Genomic DNA, 16785 nt, shown 5'->3' with positions numbered 1-16785 from the left:
ACAATGTATGAGTTGAAGAGTTACTCTCATTAGAAGATGGGCACGGGCAGCCAATCCGCTCTTCCTTCTTTTGTTCTTCGCTCTCCTCGTCATCTCTTTCATCCAATGAGCTCATAGTTTCATCAATTTCTTCTTCCATAGACTCCTGGAAAATGTTAGTCTCTTCTTGGACAGCGGGTAAGTCCTCGATATATGGTTTAATATAAGCATTAGAAGAATAATTTTCATAGCAATATCTAAGTATGGCAAAAATTTCAGATTTGTAAAGAGTAGCATCATACTTTTCAATCAAAGAAGCAACTTCATAAGCACCCTTAAAAGCAACAAATTCAATTTGTTCAGTATCAAAGTAATTATAAACACCCTTGGCATAAGAAGATACGATTCCATTATCCTTAAACTCACATTGGAAGGGAAGGTGTTTTTTAGAGTCTTCAGAACAACAAGTAAAATCATGTATTTCACATAAATTCAAAGCATAACAATACAAACTATTAATATTATGCCACAAAAGTTGACCTTTTTGAGATAAGCGGTGTCGCACAAAATGAGCATGCTCATCTAATGATTTTCCCTCCACTAAGCTAGTTGGGGTTTCAGCACGAGCACAAATGGATCGAAGATGATCCAAATAGAAAGCTTCAGTAGTATGGTAGATTTTGGGTGGTTCTAACCATTGGTTTAGCAGGTACAACTAATTTTTTTTGGTCTTTTGCGTTTCCTATCCATAACTAAAGATAGAAAACAAGAGCATAGAATAAAAATTACTTAGTGATAAAGCAAACAAGCACACACGAGAATATTCACCCCACGCTATTGCTCCCCCGCAATGGCACCAGAAAAAAGTCTTGATAACCCACAAGTATAGGGGTTCGTTTGTAGCCTTCTTCAATAATAAGAGTGTCGAACCCAATGAGGAGCTAAAGGTAGAACAAATATTCCCTCAAGTTCTATCGACCAACGATACAACTCTACGCACACTTGACGTTTGCTTTACCTAAAACAAGTATGAAACTATTTTGCAAGAATAAAATTACGAGTACTTTGCGAATAAAACTAAGAATAAATTGCAAGGTAATAAAAGTGGATAGCTTTTATCAACAATAAAGTCATTTGTCCCTAGGCAATCGATAAGAAGTACCGGTAATCATTCTTGTGATTTTATATGAGGGAGAGGCGTGAGCTAATATACTTTCTCTACTTGGATCATATGCACTTATGATTGGTCCCCTAGCAAGCATCTGCAACTACTAAAGATCATTAAGGTTGTGAAACCCAACCATAGCATTAAGTATCAAGTCCTCTTTACTCCCATACGCCATAACCCACTTATCCACGTTTAGGTTGTTGTCACCCCCGCAACACCGACAATAAGCAAACCATGAACATATTGCAACACCCTACAATGGGGGCCCCTCACGTTTGCGCGAGATGGAGGGCAGCGTTGGACAGCACCATAAATAAAATATACAATCATACCAACCAAGATCATGATTAACCCACAGGACAAAACAGATCTACTCAAGCATCATAGGATAGCCAAATATCATTGGGAAATAATATATGAAGTTGAGCACCATGTTTAAGTAGAGATTACAGCGGGGAGAAGGGGTGTTACACCACTGCATAGAGGGGGAGAAAGTTGGTGTTGACGGTAACAAGATTGTTGATGTAGATCGCCGTCACGATCCTAGCCCCGACGGCGTTCCGGCGCCACCGGGAGAGAGGGGGAGAGAGGCCCCCTCCTTCTTCTTCCTTGGCCTCCCTCCTATATGGGAGGAGAGTGCCCCCTCTGGTCCATGGCCTCCACGGAGGCGGAGGGGCGGGAGCCCCTCCGAGGTTGGATCTCCCTCTCTGTTCTCCTCTGTTTCGCGTTCCCTAGATCTCGCCCTTCACGGTTTCTTAAATTCCCGGAGATCCGTAACTCCGATTGCGCTGAAATTTTTACACGATTTTTTCCATAAATTATCTTTATTGCGCCAGAAGAAGGGCACCAACCAACGTTCGAGGAGGGCACAAGATACCTGGGCACACCAGGGGGTGGCCGATGCACCCTGGTGGGTTGTGGTCACTGTAGGGCCCCCGTTTGCGTTGATTCCACCTCCCAAGAATCATAAATATTCCAAAATAATTCTCTGTAAATTTTTATCGCGTTTGGACTTCCTTTGATATGGATTTTCTGCGAAACAAAAAACATGCAACAAACATGAACTGGCACTGGGCACTGGATCAATAGGTTAGTCGAATAAATCATATAAAAAGTTGCCAAAAATATGTGAAAGTTTTATAATATTGACATGAAACAATCAAAAATTATAGATACGATGGAGACGTATCATGTACCAAACCTTATGTGTGACTTTCCATAAGTTTGGCTGGGAGGTCCCAGAGTGATGCAGGAGTGGATCGCTGGGCAACGGTCAAAAATATCCTTAAGTACCTAAAAACAACTAAGAAAATGTTTCTCATTTATGGAGGTGATAAAGATCTCATCGTAAAGGGTTCCGTCGATGCTAGCTTTGACATCGATCCGGATGACTTGAAGTCTCAAAACGGATACGTATTTATTTTAAATGGTGGAGTAGTTAGTTATAGTGGCTCCAAGCAGAGCGTGCTGGAAGCATCTAGATGTGAGGCGAAATATATAGTTGCTTCGGAAGCGGCGCGGGAAGGAGTCTGGATGAAGGAATTCATGTCCGATCTAGGAGTGGTTCCTAGTGCATTGGATCCCATGATTATCTATTGTGACAACATTGGCATCATTGCTATTGCAAGGAGCCCAGGTTTCACCAGAAGACCAAGCATATCAAACGCCGCTTCAACTCCATCCATGATTACATCAAGGAAGGAGACATAGAGTTTTGCAAAATTCATATGGATCTGAATGTGGCAGACCCATTGACTAAAACTCTTCCACGAGCAAACCATGATCAACACCAGAACTCTATGGGTGTTAGATTCATTATGATGTAAACTAGATTATTAACTCTAGAGCAAGTGGAAGACTGTTGTAAATATGCCCTAGAGGCAATAATAAATATGTTATTATCATATTTTCGTGGTCATGATAAATGCTTATTATCCATGCTAGAATTGTATTGACCAAAAACTTAAATACATGTGTGAATAAATAAACAAATATCGTGTCCCTAGTAAGCCTCTACTAGACTAGCTCGTTGATCAAAGATGGTTAAGGTTTCCCAACCATAGACATGAGTTTTCAGTTGATAATGGGGTCACATCATTAGGAGAATGATGTAATGGACAGACCTAACCCTAAGCTTATCATCAGATCACTTAGTTTATTTGCTACAATTTTCTTCATGTCAAGTATCTTTTCCTTAGACCATAAGATCATGCCACTCCCGAATGCTAGAAGAATACTTTGTGGGTTATCAAACGTTACTTTGTAACTGGGTGATCATAAATGTGCTCTACAGGTATCTCGAAAAGTGTTTGTTGGGTTGCATGGATCGAGACTGGAATTTGTCGCTCCGTGTGAGGGAGAGGTGTCCCTTGGCCCTCTCGGTAATACAACATCATGAATAGCTTGCAAGCATGTGACTAATGTGTTTAGTCACGGTGATCTTGTATTATGAAATGTGTAAAGAGACTTGCCGGTAACGAGATTGGACTAGGTATGGGGATACCAACGGTCGAGTCTCGGGCAAGTAACATATCGCCGGACAAAGGGAATTGCATATGGGATTAACTGAATCCTCGATATCGTGGTTCAAACCGATAAAAATCTTCATTAAATATGTGGGAGTCAATATGGGCACCTAGGTCCCACTATTTATTATTGATCAAAGAGGAGTCTTGGTCATGTCTGCATGTTCTCCAACCCGTAGGGTCACACACTTAACGTTCGGTAACGCTAGGGTTGTATTGGGATATTCATATGGTGAGTCCGAAAGTAGTTCAGAGTCCTGGATGGGATTTGGAACATCACGAGGAGCTTAGGAATAGTCCATAGGTAAAGATTTATATATGGGAAGTGATATTCAAAGTACCGGAAAAGTTCGAGGGATTGTCGACAATGTACCGGGAGGTCTCGAAGGGTTCCGGGGGTCACCGCCAAAGGGGCCCACCTGCACCGTAGGGCCACATGGACCCTTAGTGGGCGCCCTAGGCCTGGGCCAGGGTGGCCACACTGCACCAGGTCCATGCAGCAGGGGGGGCATCCACCCCCTGGCTTGGAGGGGGGCGCCGCCCCTGGCTTGGAGGGGGGCGCGGCCCCTGGCTTGGAGGGGGGCTCACCCCTTTGCCTAGCTGTTGCCTCTCCCATCTCCACCGCGTAGCGCTTGGTGAAGCCCTGCTGCAGTTCCGCTGCCACCACCGCCACCACGTCGTGGTGTTGGCCCAGATCCCATCTACCTCTCCACCCTTCCTTGCTGGATCAAGAAGGCGGAGACGTTACCTAGCCGTGTGCACATCTCGGAGGTACCGTCCGTTCAGCACTGGATCAGATTGGATCATGAAGGGAGTACGACTATGTCAACCACAATTTCTAGATCGTTAACGCTTTCGGTCTACAAGGGTATGTAGACACTCATCTCTCATTGCTAGCGTCTCCATAGAATAGATCTTGAACTTTTCGTAGGAATTTTTCTTCCCATGCAACCTTCTCCATCACATGTACTCCCTCAGTTCGAAATTACTTGTCACAAAAATGGATGTATTTACAACTAAAATTCATCTAGATACATTCATTTCTTCAACGGGTAATTCCGAACGGAGGGAGTATCTGAGGAAGGACGAGACGATACATGACTAATCGGACGTTTGTGAGCTGTGCTTGGGCGGCTAGCTAGATGGCTGCTCGTTCTATATCAGCCAGCTAATGCCTAGCAGCCGCCTTTTGCAAAATACTACTGGACGAGGATGGTGGATTGGTAGCCCAGATTTTAGCGTCCCAGGAAAAGCAAGTCTGATGAAAATAAAAATCTAATCTCCCAAATTTTGTCGTGGATGCCGGCATTGTTGTATCGGTCGGCTCCCCGTGAACGTCCGCTGGCGCAGCGACAGTGGCATGTCGGCAGTTCGTTTTGGTGGCGTTAACGGTAGGTGGTTCATAAACCTCGATGTCATTTTTATTATGTTTGAGGTGCTGTGCATCGGAATTTGTAATAGACCTGATTTTTGCAACAACAAGAAAAAAACATGTTCCCTATAGAAAATATGTCATGGCCATTCAAAGCATCCACCGTCCATTTGCTCATCGCTCGGATTGCTCAGCTCAACTCTTATTGGTACAAATCTACACGAGCCCAAGCTGCTCAACACGTTTGATAATTCAGGCCATTGGCACGTCTAAATCTTGGATCAGCGAGAGACAGTGCCTGCTGACTGGTTTGCTGTTGTGCAGAATTCTGAAGCTGATTGACCAAAGATGTGTACAATATTCTGTGTTCGGCAGCCTAACCCGAAGGCCGAACACCAGACCATAGGCACAACAGACAACACATATTGCAGTTTTCAAAACGAATTTACATTCCAGGCCCCCGACAAAAAATATCCCAACGATGAGAAGAAATGGTTCCATTTTCACATGAATGAAGATGCCACTGAATGGACCAATAGTGCAAGAGCACGGCTGCTACGGCTCATGGAATCATCAAATGAAAACAACAAAATTTCATACTGAATGCCATACGAGAATTCGGTGATGGCTTACAATTAGTTCTCTAAAGAGCTCACCGTCGCTGCGCTCAATTTTTATTGATGATACAACAGCAGCAACCATTGTTGGTATGTACATTCTCAAGAGGGGGGAAAGAATATACTCCCTCTGTATCAAAATATTATACGTTTTTTGATACAAAGGGCGTATAGTAGGTTACAGTATCTAGGCAGTGGATTCTAAAGATGCGAATTTCAGGTAGGAGTTCCATCTTGCTTGTTCTTTTGGTACACGTTTTCTAGGCACTCCTTGGCCCGGTGAACCTTGGATTGGAGGTAAAAGCTCCCAGATGTCGCATTTCTCTCGAATAGCTTGTCATACCGCTGCATTCAACATGGTTGATAAGAGGTTGTAGTCAGCACTGCACATGCGAATAGCGAGGAGCCAAATGAAGATAAGAGAAGACCTGTGCAATCTCTTCCCATGTCGACTGCTCAGTCACACCCAATATCTGCCTCGCTTCTTGCTCGGTCATTGTCTTGCTGGCCCTACGGATATTGTTGATTGCTTCATGGGCCACACCAGTTTTATTTGCATCTAGCAGAATAATCGAGCAATCCACGTAAGGTGATCTCAAAAAAAAACAATAAGGAGGTGCATATGTATAATAAATTTCCTAACCCTTTACTGATAAATAGTCGCAGAACAGAGTTTGGCAGGTAATAACCTCTTGTACATACTCATTATACCAGGATATATATTATGTTCAAAAGACAGGCTCAAAGCACCTATCTGTACTGTTCTTTTTTTGTGAAATATCTATACTGTTATTATGACACACTGATAAACACATGATATCTTACGTATAATTTTTGACTCTAAACGAATCTTAGGTCTGTTTTGAGTAAATTCTAAGCAGACTTATAATCGTATCTTTTGTAAATCAGAGGTTTGGTGTATTGCGTGTGAACACTAGGAAATAAAAAGCTATCAAGATAGTCCCGTTCTTTTTGGTAAAACAAAGAATATACTTTTTGTTGTCAAATTTATGTACACCATGAGTTCGATAGCATAACAAGCCCACTATTTTAATTTATATGCATTCTGCAGATAACGTAAGTTCAGTATAAGCCCTGAATGTTTAAAGGGAAACGCTTCTGTTCACCCGACCGATCTTTCTGCGCATGTCAATCTCCTCTGTGGCCGTCAGATCTTTCATTAATCGGATGGCTCGGAAGGATCCTCTTCCACGATCTAGGTTTGCAACTGGGCCATTGTTGCAATTTTCTCCCCTTCAACAACTAGTTTGTTGTGAGATCTTGATCCCCAAAGCCTCCATACACGTGCGCTATCGGAGGCGTCGAACTCTCCTCCTCCCTCTCCTCCATCATCGTCCCTTTCCTCTCTCCTCCTCCGTCCTCGGGCTCGACTTTCTGTCCTGCTCCATCTCCTTGGCCATCGACTGCCCGAAGACCACGTCCGAGTCGCCTCCTGCCGGATCTGCATCGCTCTGTCGATATCGATGCCACATTGCCTTCGCAGCCTTCGCTCCCCGGTCGTCCCAGACCTCGCCCGTGTCTGACGTTGCTGCTGATGGAGTGGAGTGGGATCCGCACTTGATTTTTGTTTTCTGCAACAGGGTGTTTTTGCAACAAGACTCTTGTTGCAAAAAGGCTCTCGTTGCAACAGGTTCGGAGGGGGAAAATAGTTTTCAAAATTCCTGCGACATGACCTTTGTTGCGAAAAATTTCTGCAGCTAGACCTCTGTTGCAGAAAATACTGCAACAACACATTTGTTGCAAAGATTACGGATCACGTGGATAGTCGCGCGGCCATCCGCAGCTTCATCGAATTGTCAGGGAGGCGGTGGATCTTTTAATTTTATCCGCCAGCGGACGCGTAGCGTCGCCCTAAACTTATTTTTATAAGGCTAAACTTCTAGTTCTCTAAGCTAGAAACCCACATATACAAATATCTTGTAGTGGTAATCCACCAAATGCCAGGACAAGCTTCCTCCTAGCGCTCCCCTTCGTGCCGGTGGAGTCGCCGCGGGCTTCGCCTGTGTTGGTGGATGATCAGGTGGATGTCGTTTTCTTGGAGTCGGGCCCTGACCTGCGTGCGCTCGAGGAGGAGCTCGTCAGGGCGGTGGTGGTGACCGTGGTGGGTGATCGCAGCGCGGCTGATCTGGCCTCGGTCGCCGGTGTCATTGCGCACGAGCTTGAGTTGGAGCCGCTCGACATGTCCATCAGATAATACTTCCCGGAAGACTTCCTTGTTCTCTGTCGGTCGCCGGAGATTCAGAGCAGGCTGCTCCGTTGCGGGCGGGCGGGCAACAGGCATTTTGACCTTGTTTTCGCGCCCTGGTCCCGTCACTCGCATGCTACGGCCATCTCCATGCCATTCCTAGTGCCGCTGGTGCTGCGAGGGGTTCCGGAGAATGCGTGGACGAGGCGTACTACGGAGGCGCTCCTGCTGGGTCTGGGGATCGTCGTCAAAATCGGGTCGGCCACGGAGGCGCGCAGTTAAATGGCTGGATTCATGGTGTGGCTACGCACGGATGACCCGGCACGCATTCCCCCGCGACGGATTCTTGCGGTGGAGGAGCCGAACAGGCACAGCCGGCACGCGGTGCAGGCTGATGGTGGAGTCGATGCTCTCTGGTACCCGATCGACATCTGGCTGGATGCGGCGCCGGTGCGGCTCGGGCCGCAGGTGGGGTTGCCGCCACCGCCACCGCCGCCTTCCCCACTGTCCGGAGGCCATTCGGATGGCGACTCGCGCTTCAGAGGCGGGGATGGCCCGCCGCCGCCGCCGCGCTCGCCAGCGCGATCGGTGGGTTCCTCGTCGGCGTCGGCACCGTCCCCCAACCCCGGTGCGGGCCAACGGTCCGTTCAAACTCGGGCCGGTCAACATGAGCTGGCAGGTGACGCGTCTGGGGCCTCGGCTGTCGGGCTGCCTGGTACGGAAAGTGTGGAGGGTCAGTTGGCAGCTTCTTGTTGTGGTATGGATGCGGTGGACAGCAGAGTGGCCAGGGCACAGGGCATGCAGCATGCGGGCCATGTAGGCCCCACAGTCGTGTCGGGCGGGTTCGCCGCGGTCGGTGAACCAGATTCCAGCCGGGTCACGTCCGCTGCAGGCTGGTGGGTTGGTCAGGGCCCCACAGTTTGTACCTGCGGCGGGGGACCATCTGCCGTCCCAGTCGCTCGGGATTGTTGGAGGAGAGGATCAGACAGGATCGGGCGTGCCGTTCGGCTCCCCTGGCTCGGTGCAGGACGAGATTCTTGCTCAGCCCGAGGCGGGTGGTGCCAGTTTGGATGGGAGGGCGCGGCCCAATCAGAACTCGCATGGAGATCTTCCGGGACCCACCCTGCATGGAGATGTGACGCAGCCATGCACGTCGCCCGGCCAGTGGTTTGCGGTGAGTTTCGCAGGAAAAGGAAAGCGGCACTCCGGCTCTGGATCTCGTGGAAACACCCCAGCGGCAGCTGCATGTGGGGTCACCCGTTCGGCCCTCACCCCAGGAGCAGGTCTCGCAGCTATGCACCGAGCTGCGCTGGGCCCTTTCGCCGTTGCTGGCTCAACCCAAAGCACGGGACGTGCCAAAGCAGCAACATAGGCCGCAGCAGAAGAGGCCGATGGTATCTTCCCCACGTAGGAGTGTGAGGCTGGCTAAAGGGGGTCGCGGCTCCAAAGCCACGAAGCAGCAGGCGGTCCCGCCTTATCAGGAAGCTGTGTTTGGCAAATGAAGGAAACCAGATCGACGATTAGGCACTTCAGGCTTATGTCAAGCTCTTCGACAAACCGCTCTTGGACTGTCACGTGCAGGCAATATTGGCCTTGTTTGGTTGGGACGCCTCTGTCCTTCCCTTGCCGTGCGAAGAGGTGCGGGCTGAGGCCAGGTAGGGCCATGGAGGCCGGTCGTGGGTCTTGTGGGTCTTCCAAATGTCATCACACCCACCCAAAATCCTTGTGTGGAATGTTAGAGGGCTCAACTCGCCGGCTCGGCGAAGTGCGGTGTACCAAGTAGTAGTAGCAGCCAACGCAAGCATTGTATGCCTCCAAGAAACCAAGATGGAGGAGATCCCGAACGACGTGGTTAGGCAATGCCTTGGTAATAAATTTGAGAACTTTTATTATGCCCCGGCGACCGGCACGCGTGGTGGAATCCTAATTGCTTGGGACAGCTCGATGGTCTCGCTATCCAATCGGTACACGACGACAAACACGCTAACAGCACTAGTGTCGCAGGAGGGTGTGCCGCACTGGTGGCTGACCGGGTTATATGGTCCTCAAAGTGACGCGAACAAAGTGGAGTTTCTCACGGAGATTTCAGACATCCAAGACTTGCATGTAGGGCCGTGGGCCTTGTTTGGAGATTTCAATCTATTGGTCTATGTGGACGACAAGAACAAACCGAAGGCCAACCGGAGGATGATGGCGCGTTTCCGGACCATTGCTCAATAGGCTGGAATTAAAGGAGATGTATCTAAACGGTCGACGATACACGTGGAGCAATGAGCAAAGGGACCCCACTCTTGAGAAAATAGACCATGTCTTTGTTACAAACACGTGGGAGGATATTTACTCGAGGAGCTTGCTCACGGCCATGGGCTCTGCGGTATTTGACCATTGCCCACTCCTGGTGGATCTAGACGCGGAGTGGAACCTTGGCAAGCGATTTAAATTCGAGAGCTTCTGGCCCAAGGTGGAGGATTTTTTGGAGATGGTGACAGAAGCTTGGGGTTCGGTGGCTGCTGCTGGTAACCCGTTTGTAGTGCTCAACAACAAACTACACGCCACGGCAAAGGCTTTGCAATCTTGGAGTGATCGGTGGATTGGCAACACACGCCTGCAAATCGCCATTGCCATGGAGGTAATTGCTCGGTTGGATGTGGCCGCGGAATCAAGGCAATTGGAAAACATGGAGCACGACCTGCGCAAGTTGCTCAAGCAGAAGCTTCTAGGTCTATGTTCGTTGGGAAGGACTATTGCGCGACAGAGATCGCGACTTCTGCAGCTGCGAGAAGGGGATGCGAACACGAGATTCTTCCAGAGGCAAGCGGCTCATAGGCATCACAAGAACATAATCATAAAGATGCAGCACAACGGAGCAATGCACACGGGCCAGGAGGAGGTTGCTGAGGTTGTCGACGAGTTCTATGGGCAGCCGTTCGGCTCGGCCAGAGCCCGTGAGGCCACGATCGACCTGGATATGCTGAACCTGCCCTGTCTTGACCTGGCCCGGCTGGAGGTGCCATTTGATGAGGAGGAGGTTTTTAGAGTAATCAAGGAAATGCCATTGGACAAGGCGCCTGGTCCGGACGGATTTACGGGTAGATTTTATGCCACGTGCTGGCAAGTCATCAAGGAGGATTTTATGAGGGCACTTGATCAATTCTATGCAGGAGATATGAGAGGCATGGCTGCGATAAACAAGGCTTTGGTCACCTTGCTGCCGAAGAAAGCAGGTGCGGTGGATGTCAGAGACTTCAGACCGGTCAGCCTTGTTTGTGGGCCGATCAAGATCTTTGACAAGATTTTAGCTTCAAGGCTGGCAGAGGAGTTACCGAAATTGGTGGGGCTGCATCAAAGTGCGTTTGTGAGAGGTAGATCTTTGCATGACAATTTCATGCTTGTCCAGTGCACAGCTCGCAAGCTACATGAGCTGAGGAGCACGACACTTATGCTAAAACTCGACATAACTAAGGCATTTGACACGATACAATGTCCTTTCATTCTAGAGGTCTTGAGGAGAATGGGATTCAGATAGATGGATCACTCAGATATGTGGTTTGTTGGCAACATCTTCTACGCGGATCCTGGTAAATGGCACGCCTGGCAAACCAATCCTCCCTTGCCAGGGTTTCCATCAGGGCGACCCGTTGTCACCTATGCTATTTATACTCTGTATGGAGCCCTTACGAGCCCTTTTTGAGCATGCAACAAACAGAGGTTGGCTAGGGCAGCTAGCGAGGAATGGGCTGCGGCAAAGAACTTCGATGTTTGCGGACGATGTGGTCGTCTTTATCAAGCCGACGACGCTGGAAGCTACGACATGTGCTGCACTCTTGCAGGTATTTGCGCAGGCCTCGGGCTTGGTGGTCAATATGAACAAAACGCTATATGGCCAATCAGATGTTCTCACGACGAAGTGGAGTTGGTGAAAACAATTCTGGGATGTTCGACGTCGGCCTTCCCGTGCACCTACTTGGGTCTACCCTTAACACTCAGAAAACAATCGACGACGCAGATGCAAGGCCTGGTGGACAAGGTTCATGATTGTTTGCCTTATTGGAAAGCAGACCTCTTACCAAAGAGTGGGCGGCTAATCTTGATTCAATCAGTGCTATGTGCTATACCAGTCCACTCCATGCTTGCTCTGAACCTCCCAGCTAAAACCCTCTCGACGTTGGTGAAGATTTGTCGGGGATTTTTGTGGTGCGGTAAGAGTGAGGCAAAAGGGGGCAATTGCTCGGTGGCTTGGGATGAGGCATGTACCCTAAATGGGCCGGTGGCCTGGGGATTCCAAATTTGAGATGGCTGAACAAAGCACTGCAAGCCCGATGGCCTTGGCTCCAAAGGACTGACAAAGAGAGATCTTGGGCTGAGTTCTCCATCGTTGTGCCCCCGGAAGCGATGGCCTTGGCTCAGGCGGCGATGCGTACGACGATAGGGAATGGAAGTGCAGCTCGGTTCTGGGAGGACCGCTGGGTGGACGGAGCGAGGATAAGAGAGCTGGCACCGGCGCTGTACAACAGAGTGCCAATGCAGGTCAGGACGACGAGATCGGTCTCGGATGCGCTCGGCAATGGTGCTTGGGCTGGAGATGTTGGCCCCAACCTCACGGGACCGGAGCTGGAGGAGTACTTGTGGCTTTGGACGAGGCTTGCAGATTTTGAGTTGGCGGAGGGAGTGGAGGACAAGGTGCAGTGGTCCTGGGAAGCAAATGGCTTGTACTCTGTGAGGTCGGCATACGCGGCAAAATCCATGGGATGGCAACGATCTCCGACAGCGACGTTTACTTGGAAGTCGAAGGCTCCGTTAAGATGTCGTTTCTTCACCTGGCTTGCCCTCAGGAACCGTTGTTGGACCTCAGACCAGCTTGCACGCCGAGGGCTACCACACCAAGATGCTTGCCCTTTCTGCGACCAACACGGCGGGACCATGCAACATCTACTCATGGGCTGCGTCTTTGCGAGATAGGTATGGCATTGGTGCACCTCGTTGGCTGGAAGGATGGAGTACCTCCCCCTGCCAGGTGAGAATCTGGGCGATTGGTGCATGAGACAGGAGGAGAGCATGGAGCATCGGAAGTCTACTCGGGCTTTGTGTTTATTGGTAATGTGGACGTTGTGGAAGCATAGGAATGACATCGTGTTCGAGGGACACACCCCATCTCTGTCAGGTGTGTTGCAGAAGATACAAGCAGAGGGGGCTATCTGGGCAAAGGCAGGCCTGATTAACGGCGAGGTCTTAGGGCAGGAGCCAGCTAGGGTGGAGCGGATAGGGCACGAGTAGTTAGCCTTATGTAAATAGAGGGTAGGTCGGATGAAATCCGCTTGTAAATAAGCTGAATGTTGTATTGGTGGATTGGGGCTCCCCACCCCCTCTTCTTCTTTAATGAATGATTCGAGAAAAAAAATCCACCAAAAGCTGCATCCCCAATGCAATCATCTATAAACAAACAAAAGTAGTAATACTACGACCAAAGGATGAAAAGCTAGGATAAGCTATAACACACCAAAAGCTGCAACCTGAATGCCAACATTTCTATCTTACTTCAGAAATGCTAAAACAAGATAACTGAAACAAAATAAGATTATTATGACAAACATTTTATTTTATGAACCTGACAATTTACAAGCATAACACAAAATTGTCATCTCATTTCACTCGTTTTCAGCAAAGTTATTCCAGATTAGTGACCACTGACTACAAAATTCTGTAGCATTCCATCAAAGCTCCCATCCTCTTATGTCCAGGACAAGGAGGTCAAGACATCTTTAGGTGTGGGTTAGAATAAAGGTCATAAGGAAGGAACTTACTTTCAAGTGCTTTTCGGTATGCCTGAAGCATAGCTCTTCCTATAATCGCAGAGCCCATGACAATAAGGTTTGCAATTAGCTTCCCGGCCTGAAATTACCAGAAGAAACAACATGTAAATGAGTGTCTCATGCATTTGGACAATATGCCTGAGTGTCAGATCATAGAGATCCAGAATCTACCCAACAGTAAATCAATAATATGCCCCTGGTGAAATTAAGTTTCGGTGAATATGATACTGCACTATAGGCCCAAAACTGAATCAAAATAAACAAGCGCAGAAACTGAGGTGTAACTATGTCAGCACCACACACTTGCTAATTAATTTGAAGTTGTTTCAATTGCCGGATCAAAGAAACAATAATACATCTGCCGTGCCAACCTTTTCGGAGCAATTATGCACAACCTATACTATTAACACGAGTTAAAAGGACCTTCACATTCGCTCTAAGATGCCATAAATTATCCCATCAGTTGGAGTAAAATGAGAAAGATCTGCACTGCTTAATTATTTGGGTGCATCCAGATTATAACTGTGTTCAGGGGTATAGTTGCTCAGTCATCTCTTATTGGTTTTAATTTCAGAAATACTATTTGTGAGAAAACTGATACACAGTTCTATTCGTTGGTGAAAAGTACAGGCAACCTTGTTATTACTATGATACGAAAAATCTACACTCTAAATAAAAAGCAAGCACTCCTTACAAGTTACAACAGTAGAGAATATGGGAGTAAGATATACTGGTTGGTCACATAGATTCAGGGGGCTAGAGTGCAACCGTGCAAGTATGGCACAAACTAAGAACAACAGGAACCAATTGACTGAACTCAATGCGAAAATGATCACAGATTGGAAGATGGAAGTAGTGTTAAGAGGGGTTCAAGATGTCGTCAACGTTGAAGAGTCGTGGATCTGGTGTGATGTGGCAAGATAACATATCTCTGGGAAATTGTTGACCTCGACACATTTGAACCATTAGAAAATCAAAATGTCTGGTGAGAAAGAAGATATGTTGACAGTTGCTTTGCAGCCTACCAGGATGCGAGTGATGACATCATCATAACCAGTGGCTGAGCTCTGAATGTTGGGCGGGCCAGGGTGGGCCAGGATAAGAAATTACACACATAACTTGTTTTCCTGGCCCAGTTTCTCTATCATCCTTCCCTAGTTTTTCGGCTGCGCTGGGCGGGCCAAGGCCCAGTTTGGCCCCAACATAGCTCCGCCCCTGATCATAACATCATTGGGTAGACTCTCCAAGGAACTGTACAACGATAACTGGGAAACCAGCTCAGACAAGCGTGCCAACATCATGAAAAGGGAAGAAAATAAAATTCTAATAAATGTTCAGGAGATCGGTAACTGGTACCATATCGGTCGGGTCCCGAGTAGGGATAAATACGAGCATTTTCCAGTTAATCGGCCAATACATCAGTTAAACAAATATTCGGTGACCCACCGAGTAGCGATTAACCGACCTAGATACCGATTAACTGACCGATATTTGGAACAATGCTAATCATGGAAGGAAAACAAAAACGGCAGTTTCTCATAATAGTTGCTTGGATTCATTATCAATACCAAATCCTTAGCAGATTGGAACTCTTAATACTTTCCTAGATATTATCACACATATATATTATCAAAACATGTGCCTACACACATTTGCGGTTTAAATCCAAAGTATTCTGGTTTGTCTGTGCCTACTAGCATACCGAATTTGTTCAGAGACTAGTTGGCCAGTGTTCATCCAAAATTTAAGGCACAAATCCATGTGGGAGTGTGTGCCTTATTATGGGCAATTTGGAACTGCGTAATAATTTGTGTCTTTAACATAGCAAAATTTCCAAAATATTTGCAGGTTATCTTCCGAGCTACAGGATGAAGCCATATGTGGTGCTCTCTCCAACATGCATATGTGGTGCTCTCCCAACATGCAGAGAATCAGGCGCCTATGGCCTTTGGGCGCAAATGTTGAGAGATATTAGCATGTCAACTGGTTTGGATTGAGGTCCAGGAATTGGTTATGCGTAGAGTGATGTAATCTCGTTATTGACCGGTTGTGTTTGGGCCTTGCTATATCTCCTTGTACAACTTTGGATGTCCCATACATTGTTTCAATAGAGATGGCTGTGTGCATCGTATGATGCAAAGGCCATAGGTTTGACCTCCTTTTTGGAAGGAAAAAAAATCCAAAGCATCCAATGAGATTGGTTGGTGCCCTCCTTGATGCCCAAATCGAAGGATTAGTTCATAAGTACACCACAAAGGGTGGGTGTATGCCCCATAAATCTGTCCCCGTCCATGGTAATGTCCGTGGTTGTACAGATAGATCCCGTGAGACTGCATACTAGTACTCCCTGAAACCCCTATCCAGCAATCCATTTCTCATGCGAATTTAGTGGTTCCAGCGTCCTCGGCGTCAGATAAACAGACCCACCAATCCTACTAGATAGACCCACTAACAACCTGCCCTTCCTGAGTCCTGGAGACCTCGGCCCCAATTAGCGCCAACAAGTTACCTATCGATCTTAATTACCAGCAACGAACTTACGTAGGTGCGCAGCGTGAACAGAGAAAGAATCGGTCGGCGGAGGGGGGAGGGGGGAGGGAAGGGGCGCTTTACCATGGCTGGTCGTTCGCAATAGATGCGATTGATCCGAGGAAGGAGGCAGCGCCGGAGGAGATTCGCAGCTGCGGGAGGGAGGAAGGAGAAAGGGGTACGTGGCGCTCCGGATTTTTCTTTTCCTTGGCTTCTCACCAATTCGCGTCTGGATCGGTTCGCGCTGGGCCGGCGATTCGTATCGGGAGGAGGAATGAAAGCTCCGGAAGATGCGAGGCATCCGCGGCAGCACAGTTTCTTTTTCTGCACGTATTTTTGAGATTTTTGGGGGTATTTTTTTCGGGCAAAAATGATTTTTTTCGTGAGTCATGCTTCTGCGTGAAGCACAAATTATTCTTTCTGAGAAGTGAAAATGTGCACCGTGAGGCTTCCCGTTTCTGTGTTTTTGTGATTTACAGGTTTGACTTGTTTTCGTTTTTGCTTTTCCAGATTTTCAAAAGAAAAAAGTCTAAATCTATTGACATGGTATCTAGTTGCGAAAATCTTGACGCGAGAAAT

The 16785-nt window shown here is 47.7% G+C and overlaps 1 protein-coding gene across 1 annotated transcript; it reads right to left on the bottom strand.

Annotated features, from left to right (window-relative positions):
* Positions 1-5528: 5528 nt before the first annotated feature.
* LOC119333067 (mitochondrial import inner membrane translocase subunit PAM16 like 2-like) lies at positions 5529-16484 on the bottom strand. Its single transcript, XM_037606099.1, has 4 exons — positions 16291-16484; positions 13669-13756; positions 6090-6220; positions 5529-6006 (listed from the first exon to the last, which is right to left on the bottom strand). The coding sequence occupies exons 1-4, from the start codon at positions 16291-16293 to the stop codon at positions 5878-5880; spliced, it is 351 nt and encodes a 116-aa protein (XP_037461996.1). The 5' UTR covers positions 16294-16484; the 3' UTR covers positions 5529-5877.
* Between the last annotated feature and the right edge of the window lie 301 nt (positions 16485-16785).

This window comes from Triticum dicoccoides, chromosome 1B, assembly GCF_002162155.2.
Source record: "Triticum dicoccoides isolate Atlit2015 ecotype Zavitan chromosome 1B, WEW_v2.0, whole genome shotgun sequence".
In the NCBI taxonomy this organism is placed as follows: Eukaryota; Viridiplantae; Streptophyta; class Magnoliopsida; order Poales; family Poaceae; genus Triticum; species Triticum dicoccoides.
Note: the sequence above shows the minus strand (reverse complement) of the source record. Positions and strands in the feature narration are given on the sequence as shown.